This window comes from Urocitellus parryii, chromosome 3 (genome assembly GCF_045843805.1).
Source record: "Urocitellus parryii isolate mUroPar1 chromosome 3, mUroPar1.hap1, whole genome shotgun sequence".
NCBI classification, from domain to species: domain Eukaryota; kingdom Metazoa; phylum Chordata; class Mammalia; order Rodentia; family Sciuridae; genus Urocitellus; species Urocitellus parryii.
In genome coordinates this window covers 197,017,912-197,044,095 of record NC_135533.1, presented here as the reverse complement: position 1 = coordinate 197,044,095, position 26,184 = coordinate 197,017,912, and the positions used below count along the sequence as shown (strand labels likewise).

Here is a 26,184-nt window from a genome sequence, read left to right as displayed (position 1 = left end):
TTACCATTATTAAACTGCTATAATGGTATGTGTTTTTCTAATCTTTTTAGAGTTCTTTCTCTGATTTTGCTGTAGGTATAGATGTCCAAGAGTGGGACCTGGGAATGGGGCTGTGGCTCAGTGGTAGAGCGCCCTCCTGACATGCATGAGCCACTGGGTTTGATTCTTAGCGCCACATAAAAATAAAATAAAGGTATTGTGTCCATGTACAACTAAAAAAGTACATATTAAAGAGAAAAAAAAAAGAGTGGGACCTGATGTTCCCTTCTAGGCATATTTACTTTGGATCTAGTCTTTGTTTTGGAGTTTTTATCTCCCCTGTTCTATGTGTTATAGTATTATTGAAGCTTGAGTAGGGTTGGTTTGTGTGTGGAGGAAGGTGTACTGTTTCGTTGTTGAGTTGGGGATATAGTTCAGCTACAGAGTCTGTACCCTATGAAGTTGTAGTGTACCAGTTGCTTCCTAGCTCCTCTTCAGAAAAAAGGGAAACAAGCACCAGCAGCTACAATAATGATCAATTACCTCATTAGAATAAATGTCCAGTGCCTATGTACACCATTAATTACCACAAAATGGAATGGTGGGATAACCATTTAACAATAGCAGCAGCAATGAACAGCTGTGAACTAGATCTAACGTTAAAGTAAGTAGTAGGTATCAACTATGGCCTGCTTAGTACTAATAATGGCAGTAACATGAATGTTCTTAAAGATAATAAAATTAAAAATTATTAAGAGGAAAGAAAATAGGATAGGAAGTTTGTAAAAGAAAGTTTAAAATATTCAAAAGGCAAACACTTATACAAAAGCAGAAAGGTAGTAAGTGATTGCTATAAATAAGGAGTAATAAAAAAAACTAAAATAAATACTGAAATCATACAGTAGTCTCTGACCAAAGTGGAATCAAGTTAGAAGTCAATAACAGAAGGACAAATGGAAATTTTCCAACACCTAAAAAGAAAACACACTTCTAAATATTGATGGGTGAAAGATGAATTCTTAAAGGAAAATTTTAAAATGCATAGAACTGAATGAAAATTAAAATAAGGTCTTTTTCAATTTTTTTCTTTAGTATTCTGTACTTTTCATTGTAAAGCTCATCTTTTGTTAAATTGATTCCCAAGTATGTTTTTTGAGGCTATTGTGAATGGAATAATTTTCTTAATTTCTCTTTTAGCTGATTTATCATTGGAACATAGGAACACAATTGATTTATGGGTGTTAGATTTGTCTCCTCCTACTTTACTGAACTCATTTATGAGTTCTAGAAGTTTTCTCATGGGGTTTTTTGGGTCTTCTAGATATGGGATCACATCATGGAAAGACCTCTGATGTTCTTGGATAGGAGAATTAATATTGTCAAAATGATCATACTACCAAAGGTGCTATACATATTTTATGAATTTTTCCCATTAAAATTCATATGACATTCTTCATAGAAATAAAAGAAAAGCAGTCATGAAATTCACTTGGAAAAATAAGAGGCCCAGGATAGCCAAAGCAATCCTTAGCAAGAAAAGCATATAAGTCCTCATGAGCTTGGTTGTGCACTCTTAGATATGTTGCAAAAATTACGTATATAAACCCTGAATTAAAAAGATAAATGAAACTTCTTCAAATTTAAAATATTTTGTGCTTCAAAGAATGCTATTAAGACAGTAGAAAAGAACCTGCAGAATGGAAAATTGTTTTTCTAAAATCATATTTAAAACATAAAGAACTATCAGAACTCAATCATAAAAAGCCACATGCTATATTGATTTTTTTGCACATGATTTATTTTAAAAATGGGCAAAGGATTTGCACAGCTATTTCTCCAAAAAAGATATACAAAAGGCCAATAAGCATGTGAGAAGATTCAGCATCATTAGCCATCAGGAAAGTATAAATGGAAATCATACTCCATAGCTACTAGGAGGGCTGAATGCAGAAGTCAGGTAATAACAGGAATTGGTTAGGATGTGAGAAAACTAGAACTCTCAGACATTGTTGTTACAAATGGCAACTTCAGAAAACAGCCTGGCAGTTCTTCAAAAGGTTAAACATAGAGTGACCACATGACCCAGCAATCCCACTCCTGGGTATATACCCCAAAGAAACAACATATGCTTGCACAAAAATAAGTACACAAATGTTCACAGCAGCATTATTTAGAATAGCCTAAAATTGAAAGCTCTCAATGTCCACCAGCTTATAAATAGGTAAACAAAATGTGTTACTTCCATCTTATGGATACATGCTACAAAGTGGATGAACCTTGAACGCATAATTCTAAGTGAAAGAAGCCAGTCACAGAGGATCACATTTTATAGGATTTTATGTATCTTAGATAATCAAAATAGGTAAATACATAGAAACAAAAAAGCATAGGAAAAAGGGATAGCAAAATCTTACTAAAGTGTATAAGATTTCTTTTGGGGATGATGAAAATGTTCTAAAATTCATTGCAGGGACTGGATATATAGCTCAGTGGTAGAGTATATGTTTAGTGTGGCATGGCCCTGGGTTCAATCCAGAGCACCAAAAATAATTTTAAAAGGTTTGATTGTATTAATGGTTGTATGATTGTGAATGTACTAAAAACTGTTGAATTATACATTTTGGGTGAATTATATGGTATAAATATTACATCTCAATAAAGATATTGCAGATAAAATAAAAACTAAAAATAGATTAAAATGTTTATAATATGATTACTATTTCATGTTGTGTCTTTTAGTATACATAGAACTAATGGTGTATCTCCCCTCTGTAGAGTCAATGATGATTTGGATGCAGGAAAGGCTAAAATATTCCTTAATATTCTCTAGAAAGTGGATTTTCCCTAAGCAAGTTACGGGTAAATGAGAATCTAAAGGAACTTGCCCCTGAAAAATCCATCAACACCTTCCCCCCGTAAATAGAGATGAACCCATGCATGTGCCAGATGTAAAATACATCTCCATCCTCTACTAGTTCTGCTCATTTTTTCCTTTGGTTAAAAAAAGCTCTACAGGATCTTCTTTTGATTTTGTGCCATTAGACTTGTGTTTGAGCTATCCTATAACTTTACAATAGATTAATTCCAAAAAATATTCAATTAGTCAAACTTTCTGCTCAGACAGATGTTCTGAGCCAAATTTTACTGTACTTTTTGAGGAATACCAACGTTATCTTCAATGGAATTTAAAGTATCCTATTTGTTACTTTTCAGCTTCCTAGTGAGGATCCTGAAATTTTTGAGGTTTCATCCAAGTGTCTGTCTATACTGGTTCAGCTGTATGGAGGGGAAAACCCAGACAGCCTGTCCCCTGAAAATGTGGAATGTTTTGCTGATTTGCTGATGTCCAGGGAGGATCCAAAGGAGCAGAAGCTTCTGCTGAGGATTCTCAGAAGGATGGTAAGTCCAAATGGAAATCGGAAGTATGATGTTGGCTTCCATGTCAGCCTCGTGAACTGGGAGAAGTTTCTTAGACCTCATTTCAAATTTCCAGAAAAGTTGGAAGAGTAGTAAAACAACTCCCACTTATCTTTCTCACAGTCACCTATTTTTAATATTGATCATTTCCTATTTGCATACATATGTATTTTTTCATAAACTGCTTGAGGGTAAGAGGTTGCCTTATACTCTTGAATTCATAGCATGGATTTCCTTTTTTAAAAAAAAAAAAGATATTCTCTTAACTAGTATTCAGAATCAGGAAATTTAACATTGATTCAGTTCTTTTACTATTCTGACATCCATATTCTAATTATGTCAACTATTCTAATAATTTATATATTTTTTTCTAATATTAAACACAGTCTGGGATTCTATTTTTATTTTTGTTGTGATACTAGAGATTGAACCCAGGGACACTTTACCAGTGAGTTTCATTCCCAGCTCCCCCCCCGCCCCCCTTTTTTTTTGAGATAGGGTCTGCTTAGTTGCTGAGTGCCTAAATTGCTGAGACTAGTCTCAAAATTTCTATCCTCCTGCCTCAACCTCCACAGTTGCTGGGATCATAGGCTTGTGGCCATCATACCTGACCAGGATTGTGTATTTTAATCTGGAACAATCTTACAGTCTTTCTTTGTCTTTCTTGACATTTTTAAGAATATAAGCTTATGCAACATCTCCTTCAATTGGGGTCTGTCTGATGTTTCTTCATGATTAGATTCATGAATACCTCAGTAGTGATATTGGTCCACCACATCCAGAGGCTCATGATGTTTTCCCCTTACTGGTGATGTTAATTTTGATCACTTAGTTTAATCAATGTGTAGTTACATTTTTAATTTTGAAATGGTTACAAAATGGAGATTTCTAACCTCCAACATTTCCAACTCCCAGTATGCTACTCTAAGGAAGAACTCTCCCTTGTATCCAATTTATTTTATTTTTACAAAAATATGTATAGATGATATCTATTTGAAGGTACTTCTCAATACTGACGTATTTTCTTTCTACAATAAATCTTACTCTACCAATTGTGAAGGCCATTACTTACAGTGGCTAGTGTAGTTAATAAAGGATAGAGGTCTCTTTCGTTGGTCAGTCTGTGTTCACATCTAGGTCCTATTGTTCTGAGGTGTCCTTTGACAAGTGGAGGCTGTGAATGCTCCAGAGAGTTGTACTCAAAATTACTTTGGTGCCAATTTGATAAATAAACAGTTGCAGCAAGTGACCACTGAATCCAGCTGACAGGTTTTGGGTGACAGAACAAAAAGAGAAAAAACAATGAGCCCTCTTCACTGCTATGTTATGCTTTTGTACAGCCATGTCCCCAACCCCAGACTTCCTCTCTCAGCAGAGTTGTTTCCTGAGTATTGGGACGATGACAGTCTAGGCCAGTTTCCCAAAGCATAGGATCTTGGAGATGGTGTGCCGGCATGGCACAGATGACACTGAGTCATACAGAAAGGTAGTTATTTCTTTTTCAGTTTTCTTTTGAGCTTTCTGATGATTTGAGGCAAAGATCTCAGTTTCATTCTACTCTGTCTTTAACACCTCTCTATTCTATCAGAATCTCACTCTTTAACCAGAGAACAGACCTCTCAAACCTTCAACTTTTGCAGTGGATATAAGGCATTTCTTTAAAAGGTATGTTATTTAAGGAAAAAGGATCTGAAGGCAAGTGCAGTAGTCCCTCCTTTTCTAGTACCTCTGTGGATGCCAACAACCTTGGATAGTACTGAACTCTGTAAATATATATCTATTTCTTATATATACTTATCTATGATAACATTTAATTTATAAATTAGGTACAGTAAAATATTAACAATAATAAAATAGAACAATTATGACAATGTACTTGGTAAAAGTTGTGTGAATGTGTGCTCTCTCTCTCTAAATAGCTTATTATACTACGTTCACCTTTCCTCTTGGGATGATATGAAAGGAAGTACTTTGGCTTCTATTTGGCATATCTGAATTGCATCACTGTTCTTTCACTGTGGGACAGTACTGCAACAGTGGGTCTAATATCCTAGACAGTTGCCAAGTGACTAACAGATCGCAAAGACCACATGGATATGCTAGATGGGGGTGGTTCACACCCCAGGCATGGTAGCACAAGATTTCTTTGTGCTACTGAGCACAATGTGCAATTTAAAATTTATGAAGTGTTTATTTCTGGAATTTTCCATTTAATGTATTTGGATCACAGTTGACTGTGGGTAACTGAAACCATGGGGTAGGAGAGGAAATGTGGATAAGGGAAACTACTGTACTGGAAAGTATGATAATACAGTTTATATATAAATGTAGCAAGAGTGTTGATTTGATAGAGAATGATAAAAGCTTGGAAAATATGGCCTAATGTCTGACATGATTAAGTTTGTAAAGATCCACAATCCCTCCTTTGAAACTCTTGGGCCCAGATTTGTTTTGGAATTCAGAAGTTTCAAATTTTATTTAGCACAGGGAACACCCGGACAATGCCATTATGAAGCACATATTTCTGCAGCAAAATATATAAATTTTTACCCATGTGTTAAAACTATACCATACATGGGGCCCATATGAGTTCAGGTCAAATACCAAATATGTTTTTGAACCCTATGTTTATCTTTTTGTTTATTTGCTGTGTAATTTCTAGAAAGTGAGGTGCAAAAATGTTCTGATTTGAAATTATCATGATAACTTATTTTCTTAATAAGAAAAAACAGACTGAATATTTCCAGTGAAAAAAATATACTTTCCTATTGTCTCCTGGAGTATGCCCCTATAAGTCAGTCTGATCCCTTAATGTTTCTAATTGAGCTGTTCAAGAGTACCCGTAACGTGTGCAGCCATCTGTGATAAGTGCTTTGAATCCTCTGAAAGCTCTCTAAATGACTCCGTCAGTTTATTGGGTTCAAGTCATATAAAACACACAATGAGAGATTCTAGGGCCCTCATCAATTCAACTGTGGCCTTGAATTCGCCCATCCTGAAGCCCAGTTCTACTTCAACTGAGTATTGAACTGAGTACTTCTGGAGAGAAAAAGCAACAAGTTACCCAAAGAATAATATAATACCCGCATACACTTTTGGACTCATTCCATTCCTCTTCTACTTCATCCTGCTACTCCCTATCTTTAATTCTTCGGCAGCCATTATTCTGTAACTTTTGGCTTAGTTTCTGTTCTCACCTTCACATTACCCTTTTGTCAGGGTAGTGATGTAATCTTATTGTCAGTAAAAACTTGACGTCTGACATTGGTTTCCACTGAGTGCTAGTCCTTGTGTAAGGACTTTTGATACACAGTCTTATTTTTATATTCACAGCAGTCCTAGAGATCACCCCCAGTGCCTATTACCATTTTATAGGTTAAAATCCAAGGCTCAGTGAATGGAAGCAATGTCCCAATGCCAGTAGCTTAGGAAATAGCATCACTGGTATCAAGCCCAAGTTGGATTGCCCATAGTCCATCCTCTTTCCAAGTACCCAGCTTCTGTACAGCTGCTCTTAGTACTGATTTGGATTCTACAAACCAATCAGTATTCATCAAACCAAATTCAACTAAGCTTTGATCTAGAAGGCACCTGAGAGATTCATTCTTTTCTTCATGAGAAAATAATAGCTAAAGTTATTACTGTGTTCAAAGTATTGCACTGGAGATACTAGAACAGTAAGGTCTGATCTTCCTGCTCCCTGCCCTCAAGGATCTCTGCCAGGACAGATTCAGAAACAGTCAACTGAATTACAGAGTAGAATGCAATCACTGCTGTACTGTAAGAGCCAGCAAAGTTTCACAAGAACAGTCCCTTTGGGGAGGAAGTTGGCAAGGATGTGATGTTTAAACTGAGCTTAGAGGGATGTGGAGAAGGAAGCAGCACTTCCTGAATAAAGGCCCAGAAATCTATGGAGCCAGTTTGGGGAGACATCAGAAACAGGCCAGGGGGCTACCAAATATGAGCCATGATAGCATTTGGAGTTTGGACATTGTTACTAAAATTAGGGAATTCTGATCTCTAAAACAAATGGGTAATGGCATCATCCCAATTGAATTCTAGTTATCTTCACTATGAAGTAATGCTTCACCATAGTACCTGGCATGTAATGGGTATCTAGTAAGTATCTACTGAGCTGAATAATAATATAATTTTGTCATTGGCAATTGTTCATATGTGCTCTTCGGTCTATATTTTGATTGAGAAGGACCTTAAAAGGCATTTAGTTAGTCCACAAACTGGTGCTTCTATCTTCTCTACAATGTCCCTGCCAAGTTTTTGAGCAATGGATGAGATTGAATGTGCAGATAGATAGAGGACAGAAACTTGAGTGGCATAAGGAATGCTAGTGAAGATTTCCTGTGACTTTGATGATACCCGCCTCTCAGTCTCTGCTCATGGGAGCAGGAAGATCAGACCTTACAGATTCCACAGAGCCAGGGGCCAATCCATATTTATTACCTGGTGTCAGTAATTGCATGAAGGGGGCCTGATCAATGCATTCTCTTAGTTGTAAGAAGTTAAGAAAGGAAAGACAAGCTACTTAAGGACCTACCTTAAAACAGTCATTAAGTGTACACTCCTGCAGGAGCACATCTAAAGAGAAGAATGTTCTCAACTGGTGGAGCTGTCTCTTATAAATCCCTGATGGAGGAGTACCCTTCTGTTCCCAAAGCTGAGTCAACCTGGATGGAATCAGAGAGGATGTGTGGCCCCTTAATTTACAAGGGCAGGTAATGAGCGTATCAGTGGTGAGCCCTGGCTATTAGTGAGGGATTGTTGGGAATAAGGTGGCAGATCCCTCCAGCAAAGGAAGGATTAATCACAAAAGGCCCTGAGTTCTTGACATTTCTGTTTAAAGTTCCAATCTTGTGACAGTAACTTTCTGAAACCACTGTTTTCGATAAGGAAGAAACATGTTTAATTTCTGCTAATGAGTTGGGATGTTTTGCCCCTTGGGTACTCTTCATAGTCTATATTTAGAACATTCAAAGAATGTTGGGGGAACCTAACAATTTAATTATCTGTTGTAATTTACAGGAAGTTGGGAGATATTATAATTATGCTTTGTACTTTAGCATTAAAATGTGATGGGAATCCTTCAAGAATCTCTCAAGTTTACTTATTCCTTAAACTTGATATGTGGGAATTTTCCCAGGGTAATGATTGTAGATTGGTTACTTGTCTCTTAATTAAAGCTAGCTTATGCTGACACTCAAAATATTTGACTGCACATGAACCATCACTAACCCATTTGTGCCTAAATTGGCTTAAATGTATACTACTCTATGAAAGCAGAAGAGTGATTCATGGGAGGGTGATTGGGATAAGCTGTTGTTGCTAATTCCCAGTCACTTTCAGCCCATGTACCTGGTGCAGCAGAGGTGGTAGGAGTGTGATATGGGATAATTCTGAAGGGGATTACAATTAAAGATGTATTACAAATATACATTCCTTGGAGCCTCTTTACCCTATGGCCTTCAGAAAATCTTGCTGTGCTCCCCATCATTTTCTTTCCAAATGCTCACATAAGACACTTGGTGTTTTTCATTCTACATGAGAACAGATATGCTCTGTTACGGAAAATGAATGTAGCCTAGCATTTCTAAATACAGAGAGTCTTTAAAACTTTAGAGAGATCAAATAAACTGGAAATTCTGTAGCTATTCTTTGTCTATTTTAGGGCCAATTTGGATTGTAAAATTTAGAATCATTTGTAGTCATTTAGTATCATTTAGAGTCATTTGTAGCCAGTCCCTCTCAGGGCTCAGTCTTCTATGTGTTGTCAGTAAAATAAGAGTGCCTTGACCCTAACTTCTGCTAGAAAAGTAAGGAAATATTCTTTGAGGTGTGATAAATAAGCAAAATGATGTCTCTCTCACTCCTGCCCAGTTTTCTTATAGTTAAGACCTAGTTTTATTGGTGGTGGTTGGTTCTGGTTTTCTTTTCTGCTTATTATTTTTTGAAGGGAAAAAGAATGGGGAATGGTGTGAATCCAGTAAAATTTATAAGAGAAACATTATACAACAACTTAGTAAAATGTAAATATAATCATTTTTTAATGAAATCTGGTTTTTTCTTAAGAGGTTCCCAGAGAGCTCTTGCTTTGAATCCATACATTCCCATTTATACTTAGAAAACATTCTCTGCCAGTGGTTGCCATAGAGTTTGCAAGTTGGCTCTGGAATTCATTGAATGATTTTGTTGTATCTTTCCAACACAGAAAAGAAATACCTTGCTCAAATTTGCACTTAATTCTCTGAGGAGACATTCCTGAGGTTTTGAGTAGGACAGGCAGAGAAGGCATGTAGCTAGTAGAACAGAGTCATTTGTAGCCAGTCCCTCTCAGGGCTAGTCTTCTATGTTGCTGTCAGTAAAATAAGAGTGCCTTGACGAACCATGAGGGACTATGTTGAGCTCCACCATAGGTACCCCAGGATGTGCATGTGACAGAGAAAGCTTCCTGAAAGTCCACTCTGAGGATGCTTCATTTCCCCTCCAACATCAGCTCCTTGCTACTCTCCACCCAACCCATAGGCTCCTCCTGAGGGCTGCTCCCCTTCCCTTCCTCAGTCTGATGTTCATAACCCCTGCATAGTATAAGTTTCCTTCTGTTTTTGACTTCTTTTCTCAAGAGAATCAGATCCCCTGCCCCTTCCTGAAATTCTGGGTAATAAAATACATTCCTACATTCTCTATGAAGCCTTTCTCCTCCTTTAGGTCCCACTGCCATTAATAACATTTTCACTCTCTTTTTTATTATAAAAAGTTTAAAAACCACAGAAAAGTTAAGAATAGTATGATGCATGAGTGCATAATCAAGAATTGTTATTTTAATGTATTTCTCTGTTATATGTGTCTTCTAAATCATGTGAAAGTAAGGACATCGTGACATATCGTAACTAACCTTTATGGTTAGTTACCATAAGGGAAGAGGTAACTAACCACAATATCATTATCACACCTAAGAAAATGAACAGTTTCATAATATTGTTAATATCTAGCTCACCTTTAGTTTTCTCTAGTTGTCAACAGTGACTTTTACAGTTTTTCAAAGCGGTATCCCAACCAAATCTCACATGCTAAATTTAATCAATGTTTTTTTTTAATCTAGAATAGTCTTTCTGCCTTTTTTCCTTGTGATACTGAATTTTTTGAAAGCCTGATCAGTTGTCTTGTAAAATGGCTCACATTTTATAAGAATCTGAATGTTTCCTCATCACATTTTGGGTCAGACTGTCTCATTAGTAGTGTGCCCTCATGTTGTATCACGTTAGGAAGCATACCATGCCCAGCTGTCCCACTCGGGTGATGCTAAGTTGAGTTGCTTGTTTGAGGAGCCATCTGCCACATCTCTCCATCATAGGTGCATGCTGCTCTTGCAATTACTAAGTAATCCTTGGAGAGATACACTGACACTGTATGAATATCCCTAGTCCCCACACTGACAACTTTTTAAAGGAAGAGGTAAAAATTATAAAAATAGGATAGTGTTCATGAAGCAAAAGAAATAATCCATTTTTAAGCCCGAGGGAGAGAACATTTAAAATGTGAGAAGGGCCAATCTACTATCCTTGGTAACAGACACAATATAGCTCAAAAAGAGAGAAGAGCTGCAGGAAAACTGCTTCCTTCCATGGCACTAATTCATTGAGACTCCATCCAATGTAAGTGAAAAGCTAAGAGTCCCTGGAATTTGTTTAATGTTCTGTTGCCTTTTAACAACTTAAAAAAAATAGAAAGAAAGAGAAGGCTTGCTATTAGGGGTCATTTATTTATTCAAACCTTGAATATTCCCATTTTGGGGAATATTTTTTGGTTCAATTTATAGTGATTCTAATTTACTATGGCACTTTCTTGATTCTGAGTTGGTCATTTTAACCATCATCAACTTCATGGTGTGGCTTTTGCCTTGCAGAATGCTGTAGATGTCCTTGGTAATTTGGGATTTCTTTAATGAAGTACTTTTAACAAAACTTCTCAAAATGATGAGTATTCAAAACATGTTAAGTGTTAGGATGAACATTTTTGAAAAATACTTCCTTGTGGTTGCAAACAGCAATGAAAATTGTTCTGGAGGACCTTCCCTTATGGACACCTACATTAGATGTTTCTAATTCTTCTTTTTATGATTAATGTTTTAAGTAGAATTTTCCATTTTGTATAATTATAATTAATTTAAAATATTCTTTTTAATTTTTTATTGATTTTTTTAAATAAGTGACAGCAGAATGCATTATAATTCTTATTACATATAGAGCACAATATTTCATATCTCTGGTTGTATATAAAGTATGTTCACACCAATTTGTGTCTTCATACATGTAATCTGAAATAAACAAAAGCTAATGTCTACATTATATTCATAGGAATCTTGTATTTGCCCTTAATAGGATGGTTCAAATAGATAGGCCACATGTTAAAGCAGAGAACTAGAGTTGAGTTTTGGGTCTTCAGTTTTTAAATGACCATAGAAAAAGCTGAAGATAAACGAATATTGCAGTTGATATTTTAAATATCTATCTTAGAGACTGTTGTAAAGTTAAGCTTGTTTTTTTTTTTGCATTAAACTATTGTTCTTAATTCAAAAGAAATACTTGACCTGAATTAGATATGTGGTTTGTAAATGGGAATTCCTTTTCTGATTCAGAGTAAGTGATAATGGAAAATTAACCACTTAATGTAGATTTCTTAAAGTGACTACCTATTTTAGTCAGTAATGACTAAATGTTTGGTTGGGATTTGTTCTTAAAAAAATGAAACTAAAATTTATTAAAATAAATTTGTCTTTTAACAACACTATGAAGATATTTTACTAGTGAGTTATTTAGCATTTGGCTGACATTCAGTGCCTCCTATGTGGCAGACATTGTTCTAAATGCTGGGGATACATCAATGAATAAAACAGAACAAAACAAAACTGCAGTAGAGCTTACTGGGGGAGAATCAGATGATCATTTATTGATTGAACTGTGTTGTAGTTTAGATAGTAAAAGCATGAAGAAGGAAAGAACAACAGGAAGGACAGTGGGATATTTTTAACTTTTTGGTAATGTGACCAGGGATGGCCTTACTGAGGTGACATCTGAATAAAGACCTCCAGAGTATGGAGGAAGCAGCCAGAGGGTATTTGGAGCAGAGCTGTACTGGTCAGGGGAACAGCAGTTGCAGAGACTACAAGGCATGTGCCCATCTGCTATGTCCTAGGAACTGTCAGGAAGCCCATGTGCGCAAAGCAAGGTGAACAAGGAAGAGCAGCAAGGATGAGATGGAGGGAGAAAGTCACCAAGGTCCTCTGAAACCTTATAAAGACCAGCCTTATTCTGAGGGAGGTGGGAAACTTTGAGGGCTGTAAGCAGAAGCATGAGATAATCTGGTATCTGTATTTGAGAAAAGTCATTGAAGAGGGTGAGGGGTAAGAACGTAAGTTAGGAGGCTATTGTCATCCCAGAGTCCTGATTGAGCTTCGGTAAGGTAAGCAGTGGTCATATTTTGGAAAGATCTTGAAGCTGGAACATTGAAATTTGCTGACACATTGAATTGAGGCCAAGAGACAAAGAGAATAGTCAAAGATAATTCCATGAGAACCAAGGAGATTCTCTGGATTCAGTGGTTCAAGGTGTACTAGAGTCACCTACACAGGAAGCATGTTTTAAGAGAAAAACCTGGTTTGAGCAAGAGAGTAAAGGGAGCATTCTGGAAGAGATTGAAGATATAGATTTTGCTGGTGACTGTCAAGGAGCCCAGTGGAAGGGGTTCAAGATGAGGCATGAACAAGGGAGTCAGATAAAGGGATGTACACAGCCTCATAGGGGTGAGAGCCCAGGGGAAGAGGGCTGGCCTGGGGACCTAGGCTTTTCATAGTGGTGACATAAACAGGATGCAACATGTGATAAGACTGAACCTAGCTGCCCCAGGCAGATGTGATTGAGAGGAAGGGATCTTGCTGGAACCTGCAGAATTCTGGGACTCTTTCCAATGCCAGGTAGGATGTAAGTTATCCCACCCAGAGTGTCATGTTCCCATATCCCCCTCCCATGGGAGTCAGCAGAGGAGCAGCCTTTCTCTGATGATACAGGTTCCATATGAACCCTCAGAAGACCTATAGAATGGCCCCTTTCACTCCATCACTTGGGGCTCTACCAATGATGCTAGAATTTTTGTCAAAACTTCACATTATCGAAATTACATGATGGCACATTATAACATTATTCATATTTAACTTGCCATGGCACCATAAAAATGTTAATATAAAAAATGTTCCTGGGGCAAGCAGAAAAAATCAAAGTGATAGAGTGCCAGGGATCCCAGCAGCCTGCAGCAGGGCCCGGAGAGCCAGGCCAACTGATTCGCGTGGCCTGCCCTGCGGCTACAGAAGGCGTGGCGCCTCAGTGAAGCCATTAATTGGCAAGCAGGGAGGTTAGGGAAGGCCATTAGGTGGAATCCCACCAGCCAAGCCCACAGGGACCCTTGGGCCGAGCACGGGTTCTCAGAAGGGGAAGGAAGCGGTACAGTCCCATCCCCCACAGCGGACACCCCGCCGAGGCAGTCAGCGGCCAGCATCCGGGAAAGCTGAAGGATACACCGCCACTCTCCTTCAGAGTGCGACATCAAAACAGGTCGGTGTCATTCAGCTCACCCCCCAGACAGCGGGAATTCGCATAAAATCTCTCCTAGGCTTGCCGGGAGAGGGAGTATCAAGCTGAGCCTCCATACAGGCCAGGGGGAAACCAGAGACACCTGACCTCCAACCCCTCCTCCCAGTAGCAGCCAAAAGGAAACCTGGCTAGCCAGCGCTGGGGGAGGGGCAAGCAGAAAAAATCAAAGTGATAGAGTGCCAGGGATCCCAGCAGCCTGCAGCAGGGCCCGGAGAGCCAGGCCAACTGATTCGCGTGGCCTGCCCTGCGGCTACAGAAGGCGTGGCGCCTCAGTGAAGCCATTAATTGGCAAGCAGGGAGGTTAGGGAAGGCCATTAGGTGGAATCCCATCAGCCAAGCCCACACGGACCCTTGGGCCGAGCACGGGTTCTCAGAAGGGGAAGGAAGCGGTACAGTCCCATCCCCCACAGCGGACACTCCACCGAGGCAGTCAGCGGCCAGCATCCGGGAAAGCTGAAGGATACACCGCCACTCTCCTTCAGAGTGCAACATCAAAACAGCGGACACTCCATCCAGGCAGTCAGTGGACACCATCCGGGAAAGCTGAAGAATACACCACCACTCTCCAACAGCTTGCAACATCAAAACAGCCAGCAGCAGGACCCCGGAGATCCAGGCCAACTGATTCGCGCGGCCTGCCCCGCAGCTACAGAAGGCGTGGCGCCTCAGAGAAGCCATTAATTAGCAAGCAGGGAGGTTAGGGACTGCCATTAGGTGGAATCCCGCCAGCCAAGCCCACCGCCCACGCCCGGAACAGGCCCAGCGATCTGCCAGCATTGTAGTCACGACACCCCAATTGGAATAGGGACAGAGCAGAGCCGCCTTCCACTCCCGGAACAGGCCCAGAGAGCCGCCAGCGTGGTAGACACGTCACCCCAATTGGAGTAGGGGCACAGCCGCCGCCCGCACCTGCAAGGGAGACTTTTCAAGTATACAAGAGCAACATAAATAAATAGGGGGTAAATTTCAAAACACAACAGTTGCACCAAGCAGAAAGAAACGCGAGCAGTATGAAAAGACAAGGAAAGAAAGGTCCACAAGCAATGCAGGTCAACTCAACTTTAGAAGAGGTAATAGCTGCAACAGATGGAATATCAGATAAAGAGTTCAGGATATATATGCTTCAGATGATCTGGAGTCTCAAGGAAGACATGAGACAGCAAAATCAGACAATGAAAGATCACATTGACAAACAAATCCAGGAAGTAAAAGATCAATTTCACAGGGAGATAGAGGTAATAAAAAACAAACAAATTGAAATTCTAGAAATGCAGGAAACAATAAACCAACTTAAAAACTCAATTGAGAATACTACCAGCAGAGTAGATCACTTAGAAGAGAGAACATCAGACAATGAAGACAAAGTATTTCAACTGGAAAAGAACATAGACAGCTCAGCAAGTCTGCTAAGAAACCATGAGCAGAACATCCAAGAATTATGGGACAATATCAAAAGACCAAATTTAAGAGTCATTGGGATACAGGAAGGCACAGAGCTCCATTCCAAAGGAATAAACAGTCTATTCAGTGAAATAATACGAGAAAACTTCCCAGAATTGAAGATTGAGACAGAATCCCAAATCCTAGAAGCCTACAGGACGCCGAATGTGCAAAATCATAAGAGATCCACACCTAGACACATTATAATGAAGATGTCCAACATACAGAATAAGGAGAGAATTTTAAAAGCTGCAAGAGAAAGAAAGCAGATTACATTTAGGGGTAAACCAATCAGGATAACAGCTGATCTCTCAACACAGACTCTGAAAGCTAGAAGATCCTGGAATAACATATTTCAAACACTGAAAGACAATGGGCTCCAACCAAGAATCGTGTATCCGGCGAAATTAAGCTTCAGGTTAGAAGATGAAATTAAAACCTTCCACAATAAACAAAAGTTAAAAGAATTCGCAGCTAGAAAACCATCTCTTCAAAAAATCCTTGGCAAAACATTACAGGAAGAGGAAATGGAAAACAACATTGAAAACCAACAATGGGAGGTAGGACAGTAAAGGGGGGAAAGTAGTCAAAGAGGATAACAAATCAGGTTTAGTAACATCAATAAACAAATATGGATAGAAGAACAAACCATATCTCAATAATAACCCTAAATGTTAATGGCTTAAACTCACCAATTAAGAGACATAGGCTAGTAGAATGGATCAAAAAACAAGACCCAACAATATGCTGTCTACAGGAGACGCATTTGATAGGAAAAGATATACATAGACTGAAGGTGAAAGGTTGGGAAAAATCATATCACTCATATGGACCGCGGAAACAAGCAGGAGTGTCCATACTCATATCTAATAAAATAGATTTCAAGCCAAAGCTAATCAAAAGGGATATAGAAGGACACTTCATACTGCTCAAGGGAACCATACACCAACAAGACATAACAATCATAAATATATATGCCCCAAATAATGGTGCAGCTGTATTCATCAAGCAAACTCTTCTCAAGTTCAAGAGTCTAATAGACCAACATACAATAATCATGGGAGACTTCAACACACCTCTCTCACCACTGGACAGATCTTCCAAACAAAAGTTAAATAAGGAAACTATAGAACTCAATAACACAATTAACAACCTAGACTTAATTGACATATACAGACTATACAACCCAACATCAAGTAGCTACACTTTTTTCTCAGCAGCACATGGAACCTTCTCAAAAATAGACCATATACTATGTCACAGGGCAACTCTTAGACAATACAAAGGGGTAGAGATAATACCATGCATCTTATCTGATCATAATGGAATGAAACTGAAAATCAATGATAAAAGAAGAAAGGAAAAAGCAAGCATCACCTGGAGAATGAACAATAGGTTGCTGAGTGATCAATGGGTTTTAGAAGACATCAAGGAGGAAATTAAAAAATTCCTAGAGTTAAATGAAAACACAGACACAACATATCGGAATCTATGGGACACATTGAAAGCAGTTCTAAGAGGAAAATTCATTGCTTGGAGTTCATTCCTCAAAAAAAGAAAAAACCAACAAATAAATGATCTCATACTTCATCTCAAAATCCTAGAAAAAGAAGAGCAAAACAACAGCAAAAGAAGTAGAAGGCAAGAAATAATTAAAATCAGAGCTGAAATTAATGAAATTGAAACAAAAGAAACAATTGAAAAAATTGACAAAACTAAAAGCTGGTTCTTTGAAAAAATAAATAAAATTGACAGACCCTTAGCCATGCTAACGAAGAGAAGAAGAGAGAGAACCCAAATTACTAGCATACGGGATGAAAAAGACAATATCACAACAGACACTTCAGAAATACAGAAGATAATCAGAAATTACTTTGAATCCTTATACTCCAATAAAATAGAAGATAGTGAAGGCATAGATAAATTCCTTGAGTCCTATGATCTGCCCAGATTGAGCCAGGAGGATATAGACAACCTAAACAGACCAATAACAATAGAGGAAATAAAAGAAACCATCAAAAGACTACCAACTAAGAAAAGCCCAGGACCGGATGGGTATACAGCAGAGTTTTACAAAACCTTTAAAGAGGAACTAACACCAATACTTTTCAAGCTATTTCAGGAAATAGAAAAAGAGGGAGAACTTCCAAATTCATTCTACGAGGCCAACATCACCCTGATTCCTAAACCAGACAAAGACACATCAAAGAAGGAAAACTACAGACCAATATCTCTAATGAACCTTGACGCAAAAATCCTCAATAAAATTCTGGCGAATCGGATTCAAATACATATCAAAAAAATTATACATCATGATCAAGTAGGATTCATCCCTGGGATGCAAGGCTGGTTTAATATACGGAAATCAATAAATGTTATTCACCACATCAATAGACTTAAAAATAAGAACCATATGATCATCTCAATAGATGCAGAAAAAGCATTTGACAAAGTACAGCATCCCTTTATGTTCAAAACGCTAGAAAAATTAGGGATAACAGGATCATACCTCAACATTGTAAAAGCAATATATGATAAGCCACAGGCCAGCATCATTCTGAATGGAGAAAAATTGAAGGCATTCCCTCTAAGATCTGGTACAAGACAGGGATGCCCTCTCTCACCACTTCTGTTCAACATAGTCCTCGAAACACTGGCCAGAGCAATTAGACAGTCAAAAGAAATTAAAGGCATAAAAATAGGAAAAGAAGAACTTAAATTATCACTATTTGCAGATGATATGATTCTATACCTAGCAGACCCAAAAGGGTCTACAAAGAAGCTATTAGAGCTAATAAATGAATTCAGCAAAGTGGCAGGATATAAGATCAACACGCATAAATCAAAGGCGTTCCTGTATATGAGCGACAAATCCTCTGAAACGGAAATGAGGACAACTACTCCATTCACAATATCCCCCCAAAAAATAAAATACTTGGGAATCAACCTAACAAAAGAGGTGAAAGATTTATACAATGAAAATTACAGAACCCTAAAGAAAGACATAGAAGAAGACCTTAGAAGATGGAAAAACATACCCTGCTCATGGATAGGCAGAACTAACATCATCAAAATGGCGATATTACCAAAAGTTCTCTATAAGTTCAATGCAATGCCAATCAAAATCCCAACAGCATATCTTGTAGAAATAGATAAAAGAATCATGAAATTCATATGGAATAATAAAAGACCCAGAATAGCAAAAACAATACTAAGCAGGAAGTGTGAATCAGGCGGTATAGCGATACCAGACTTCAAACTATACTACAGAGCAATAGTAACAAAAACAGCATGGTACTGGTACCAAAACAGGCGGGTGGACCAATGGTACAGAATAGAGGACACAGCAACCAATCCACAAAACTACAACTATCTTATTTTTGATAAAGGGGCTAAAAGCATGCAATGGAGGAAGGATAGCATCTTCAACAAATGGTGCTGGGAAAACTGGAAATCCATTTGCACCAAAATGAATCTGAATCCCTATCTCTCGCCGTGCACAAAAGTTAACTCAAAATGGATCAAGGAGCTTGATATTAAATCTGAGACACGGCATCTGATAGAAGAAAAAGTTGGTTATGATCTACACGCTGTGGGATCGGGCTCCAAATTCTTAAATAGGACACCCATAGCGCTAGAGTTAACAAATAGAATCAACAAATGGGACTTACTCAAACTAAAAAGTTTTTTCTCAGCAAAAGAAACAATAAGAGAGATAAATAGGGAGCCTACATCCTGGGAACAAATCTTTACTCCACACACTTCAGATAGAGCCCTAATAACCAGAATATACAAAGAACTCAAAAAATTAGACAATAAGATAACAAATAACCCAATCAATAAATGGGCCAAGGACCTGAACAGACACTTCTCAGAGGAGGACATACAATCAATCAACAAGTACATGAAAAAATGCTCACCATCGCTAGCAGTCAGAGAAATGCAAATCAAAACTACCCTAAGATACCATCTCACTCCAGTAAGACTGGCAGCCTTTAGGAAGTCAAACAACAATAAGTGCTGGAGAGGATGCGGGGAAAAGGGCACTCTTGTTCATTGCTGGTGGGACTGCAAATTGGTGCAGCCAATTTGGAAAGCAGTATGGAGATTTCTCGGAAAGCTGGGAATGGAACCACCATTTGACCCAGCTATTCCCCTTCTCGGTCTATTCCCTAAAGCCCTAACAAGAGCATGCTACAGGGACACTGCTACATCGATGTTCATAGCAGCTCAATTCACGATAGCAAGACTGTGGAACCAGCCTAGATGCCCTTCAATAGATGAATGGATAAAAAAAATGTGGCATTTATACACTATGGAGTATTACTCTGCATTAAAAAATGACAAAATTATAGAATTTGGAGGGAAATGGATGGCATTAGAGCAGATTATGCTAAGTGAAGCTAGTCAATCTTTAAAAAACAAATACCAAATGACTCCTTTGATATAAGGGGTGTAAACAAGGACAGGGTAGGGACGAAGAGCTTGAGAAGAATATTTACAGTAAACAGGGATGAGAGGTGGGAGGGAAAGGGAGTGAGAAGGGAAATTGCATGGAAATGGAAGGCGATCCTCAGGGTTATACAAAATGTCATATAAGAGGTAAGGAGGGGTAAGTCAAGAGAATACAAATGGAAGACATGATTTACAGTAGAAGGGGTAGAGAGAGAAAAGGGGAGGGGAGGGGAGGGGAGGGGAGGGGGGATAGTAGACAATAGGACAGACAGCAGAATACATCAGACACTAGAAAGGCAATATGTCAATCAATGGAAGGGTAACTGATGTGATACAGCAATTTGTATACGGGGTAAAAGCGGGAGTTCATAATCCACTTGAATCAAACCGTGTAATATGATGTATTAAGAACTATGTAATGTTATGAACGACCAATAAAAAAAAAAAAAAAAAAAAAAATGTTCCTTTTGTGAAATTATTTGTTTTCATCAATTTTCCATTGCTGTTCAAATTAATATTCCCTTTTCAATTGCCTGTTCTATCTTCACCCTTAAACAGATTTCCTCTTCTTCAGCTGTTAATCATCCTGTATTGTTTCCTGTGTGTTCAGAACCTTACACATTAAAGGTTTTTTTATGTGACTCTTCCCCCATCACTGATTTCATGAAATTCCACATTTCTGCAAAATTTGAGTTTTTTTTTTTTTTAACTTTTGTGCGTGGGTATATGAGAGCCAACCACCCATCAATTCATCAGTGAACTTCTTCATGCCCCTGGGATTTATGCTTCTTGAGTCAGTGAGTGTTCCTGGGAAACTGGATGCTAAAAGGAAATACTTGGGTAATAAGGATCTTCTGCCACTCTGTAACTACCTGTTAAGCATAGCAAACCTATGATCTCATATGCTTGCATAATTTTTATTCAAGAATGCCTTAAATATCCAGTATCACAATAAATGACCCATTTAATCTATGTTTGTATTTTTGGTACGGGGGATTGACCTCATCAGGGTCTTGTGTGTGTTTGACCCTCTTCCAGTTAGGTATGTCACCATTATTTTGCTTTTTTAAAAAGGTATTTTGATTTATAGGGTTGAAGAGTAAGACTAAGCTAATCACATGATCTCCTTCCACTATTTCTGCTGAGAACAGTTAGGAGATGGTTGGAAGAGATTAGGGGGCCTGCATCTGTGCAATAGAGACATCAAGTCTGATTGGCATCTTGGTCAGTTACTGAATATCCTAGGCTAGCGTCTCAGTGATACATATGAAATTGTTATTGAAGCCCAGCACACTTTTTCTGTTTCAGTGATTAGCTTTTTCTAACATCATTATTAAGGGAAATGTTTTGAAATTGTTCCTGAGGATTATTTCCTGTTGCATCTTGATTTCCTATTTTACTTGAAAGCATGCTGCTCTCATGACCCTTCTTGATGCAAATCATGATTGGGGCTCTCATTTTAAATTATCCTTGCTTCTATTTCTGATACACACAACATATTTGTCCCTTCTTCAAAGAAAGTATCAAAGTTCCATGTATAATTTTTTTCAGTATATAAATACTTTTATTTACTATAAACTAATAGTACTTTATTTCTGTGAAACACCTCTAGAAACGTTACAGATTTCAGTCAACATATTTGGTATTAAGTACCACAAAGTTTTGATGCCCCTATTTTTAAAAATTCTTCATTATTATGTCAAGAACCTAAGCCTGTTTATAAACTCCACATGGGCCTTTTGTGTAATGGTTATGAGTAGGTTTTAATGAAATTTGAGAGTGTCTCTAGAGATCATAGATACTGGGGCCTTTAACATTGTGGCGTTGCTTAGCAACCTGGAAGTCATTACCTTTCCAGGCTCTGTAATAACATGATATACTTTTCTTTGCTAGTCCCTGATGAAAATGTAATGGAAATAATCCCTTTCTAAGGGTTGCGTTCTATGAGTGGGCAGCAAAATAGGTTTTCCCCCTTTTTTTCACAGCCTAGCAGGTTTCAATTCAGCACACAAGTATTGTTTTCTGAGTATTGTATGTTAAGAGAATGAAATGTATTCAAGATGATATTCCTAAAAGGAAGGCCTGTCTTCTTAAATAATGGTTATAAGTACTATAGGCATCATTAATTCATGCCCATGTCTTGTTGAAAAAAAAATTGAATTTACTAGTTGTTCTCCAGTTAATGCAAGAATGTCTACTTGTTAAACTTCATTTATTTTATCTAGGTATTTTCAGATACTAGATAAATTTTAAAAGTATAATAAAACCATATACTTTATGGTAGAAGGAGAAATGCAAATCCAAATTACTTAAGAGTTTGGCTTATAGACTGTTTTTAAAATGTTTGTAATTTTTAATTTCTTAAAATATAAAGGTAATGCACAATTTGTACATGAAATTCACAGCAACAGTATTCATAAGAGCAAAAATGTAGAAACAAATGGATTGGGATGTAGCTCAGTGGTAGGGTATTGATGTAGCATATGCAAAGACCTGGATTCTATCAGCAAAAAGGAAAATAATATGTAGAGACAACCCAAATGATCATCAGCTGATGACTGGATAAATAAAATGTGGCACTTCCATGGATAGACTGTTATTCAGCCATTAAAAAGGAATAAAGTTGGGCTGGGTATGTGGCTCAAGCGGTGGCACACTTGCCTGGCATGCGTGTGGCCCGGGTTCGATCCTCAGCACCACATACAAACAAAGATGTTGTGTCCACCGAAAACTGAAAAAAAAAATATTAAAACTAACTCTCTCTCTCTCTCTCTCTCTCTCTCTCTCTCTCTCTCTCTCTCTTAAAAAAAAAAAAGGAATAAAGTAGTGACACATAAAACAGCATAGATGAACCTTGGAGACAGGTTAATCGCCAATACTGTATACTTCAATTAAATGAAATACCCCGAATAGACAATGCATAGATAGACTAGTGACCTATGGAATCTACAAAGCTAAAGAAATATTAGGATTTCCAGGGGATAGAAAGGCGGGGGATAAGATGCGACTGTTAAAGCATCTGGGTTTCTTTGGGGGATTTACAAATGATTGTGGTGATGGTTGTATGAGTATGCTAAAAACCACTGAATCGTACACTTTAAAATGTTGAATTTTATAATATGTGAATTTGTTTTTTAACAAATTGCAACATTGAAAAAGGGAAGGATCAATAACTAGGGAAATATATAAGAGTAAAGAAGAAGAAAATAATGTCATCTTTAAACTAATAACCCATAAATTACCATAGTTAATATTTTGGTTTATTTCTTTCTAGTCACATAGATATTCAGAGAAACATGTAGGCATGTACATGTGTGTACATACATAAGTATGTTAAAATATATTTTTCAGATTTTTATTGGTGCATTATAATTGTACATAATAGTGGGATTTATTGTTATATATGAAACATATATTTCTACATGGGATTTTAAATTGTGATGGTGAAAATTTCATGTGTCTTCCCAAATTCTATCAAAGTGATCAAAATATAAAAATAAGTAAAAAATGAATAATCTCTCTGAAAACAGGGAAGAGTATCAATAAGATACTTAATTTGAGAAATTTCTAGAAGACAGAATTGGTTTGACAGGAAGAAATTCAGAATTTAGGAGAGTTCCAACCACCACAGGCAAGAAGCAGGTATACTGAGAAGCTCTGCAGAATCCTGGCCTCAGAAAAAGCAGGGGCCCAGAGAAAGGATGGAGCATAGGCCCAGTCCTACCCTGGAAGCTGCTCTTAGGATCTTCCCTCTTGTGGGTTGGCACAAGAGGTACTGGATTCTGAACTAGGCTGTCCTAATCCCCCAGAGCCACTGCCCTCCCCGCAAAGGACATGCTCAACCCTCCATCCCTTTTCCTCCCTGAAGTCTCTTCTTACTTTTCATTCATTTGTCACTGACTGACTGCAGGCAAGACTGCCCACAGCTCTCAGTTCCCCAAGGAAATCAAAGCAAGATCCTAAAAATTGCCAAAGTAGCTCATCAGGCTGCCCGGTACTCACTCCCATAGATCTTCCTTTATTACCATGAACAGATAAGGAAGAATTCCTGGGCATTTGAGAAAGGTCCATATCCAGAGTGCCCGCAGAACAACACAAGATAATATGAGAAACAAGACTTTTTTTTTAAAAAAAGATCTAATTAGGATCCTCATAGAGATTTGAAAGATTATTGCATCCATAAAACAAAATGTGACTTTCAAACTTAAAAATCCTATAGAGGGATTGAATAACAGAATAAACTCTGACAAAAACCAAGTAAATTGATTATAAAACCAATTTGGAGAGTTGTTTCTGAGCAGAGTATAAAATGCTAAGAATTGTGGCAAATGGATCTGAGAAATCCAAGAACCCTTCATGGGAATAGTATGTTGGTATGACAAGTCTAGGGATCTATAAAATTAAGTACCCTCCTGGCATCAAAAAAAGGGACAGAACTCAACCTTGGCATGAGGATCTTTCCCCCCATATACTTCCCATGTAGAGCATCTGCCACATATAATACAGTAAACAGATACACAGACTGAGAAATGATCACATGGTACGGTAAATATACAGATGTATAATAGTATCTTGTGGACATATATAAATAATAAATGTGTTGCACAATAAATATATGTGTGCATGTGTGTGTGTGCCCTCTGTTGTGTTCAGCCATATTTTCCAAAGATAAGTATTTAAGGCATTTCATTTGGAGAATCTGCTGAACTAAATATTGTCACATACAAATGTTCTTCAAGTTTCATCCCAATTAAACTATTGTAAACTGAAAATATCTTAGGTCAAAATGCACTGAATATATCTATGAAATATTATAATTTAGTAAATAAAATAGTGCACTACAGAGTATACGTTATTTCCCCACATGATTGCATGGCTGACTGGGAGCTGCTGCCCAATATCTTAAGAGCATGCTATGCCACATATTGATATCCAGGAAAAAAAGAAAATTTAAAGTATAATTTCTACTGAATGTCATAGATATTCAATAGAAATTTTTAAAAAATCTGAACTAGAGGAGTTACATGTTAGGGATCATCTGTATTTACTTTAGACCAAATAATATGACTGTTTTGTCCTGTTGAAAACACAAAGTATATTTCACTCCCAAAAGTACATATTTTCTTGGGAATTACTCTATATTTCCAATGTTATGATATATAAATAAAAGACCATCCCAATCCATACTTAACCTAATTATTGTCTCTCTTTGTTTATTTAGCTTATTAAAAATCACCACAGAATTATTAGCCTTGGGTTTCCATTGAAGTGAATCTTAAGAAAATGTTGAGAATCTATGTGCTCTTGTAGTGAGGCCATTTGACTGGGACTCCTTCTAAGCCCCCAAAGGTTCTCAGCCACGGAGAGACGAGACACTAGATGCTGCTTACTATTGGCTTTGGGGACATTTCCCATCTTTGTAATGGTGCCATTGTTAGTATGGTTGTGAAACTATACTGTTTTTTCTGAATTGAAGGATTTAACCCATGAAGCTGTCAAGTGTGTGTAATTAACAGATCATCCTTTATTGAAATAAGCAGGGAGTGTATCCAAATGATTCCTGAACAATTTACTTCACAATAGGGAGTATTTGATTTAAAACCACATGTTTTAATCATGAAAATCAATGGTCCTAATTTTATTTTCTGAAAGCCCTTAATTTCCTTGTGGTCTTATTATCATAAGTCTTTACATTGAAGTGGATGAAAATTTAGTGCTGCTTCTGCATTTGAAATCAAGAGAGCTCATTTAGAATAACCATAAAGAGCAGTGGTCTGGGGGAGGCAGTCTTGGGTTCCTCTTTCATCTTTTATTTGGTAAACAATTGGATAACCCATCCTCATTGGGTCTCAGTTTTCCAATCTAAAAAATGGGGAAAATTATATTTCTCTCATAAGATGTTGTGAGAATTAAATGAGGTAGTATAAGCAATGAGCTTATCATGGGTCTGGAACATAATTGCTTGACCATGGCAATTGTCACTGTTGATCATCAGTGTGCCCATCATCATCATCATCATTACTATGTTATATTGAATTTCTGGCTGCATAAGAAAATGTAGTCTTACTTCCCAAATATATTATATATATATATATATATATATATATATATATATATATATATATATATATATATATATATATCACTTTCTTCCCAGTTAATTGTAAAAACATCAGGACATGGAAGATAGTCTGGTTATTTGAAAGTTATTTTGAATTTGCTATTTTAAATTTGT

At 37.5% G+C, this 26,184-nt stretch overlaps 1 protein-coding gene across 1 annotated transcript in view; it reads left to right on the top strand.

Annotated features, from left to right (window-relative positions):
- The window catches only part of Ulk4 (unc-51 like kinase 4), a 539,981-nt gene that overhangs the window by 431,143 nt on the left and 82,654 nt on the right, over positions 1-26,184 (top strand). The window contains 1 exon segment of the mRNA XM_077795670.1: positions 3,193-3,378. Within this exon segment, the coding sequence (XP_077651796.1) occupies positions 3,193-3,378 (186 nt within the window).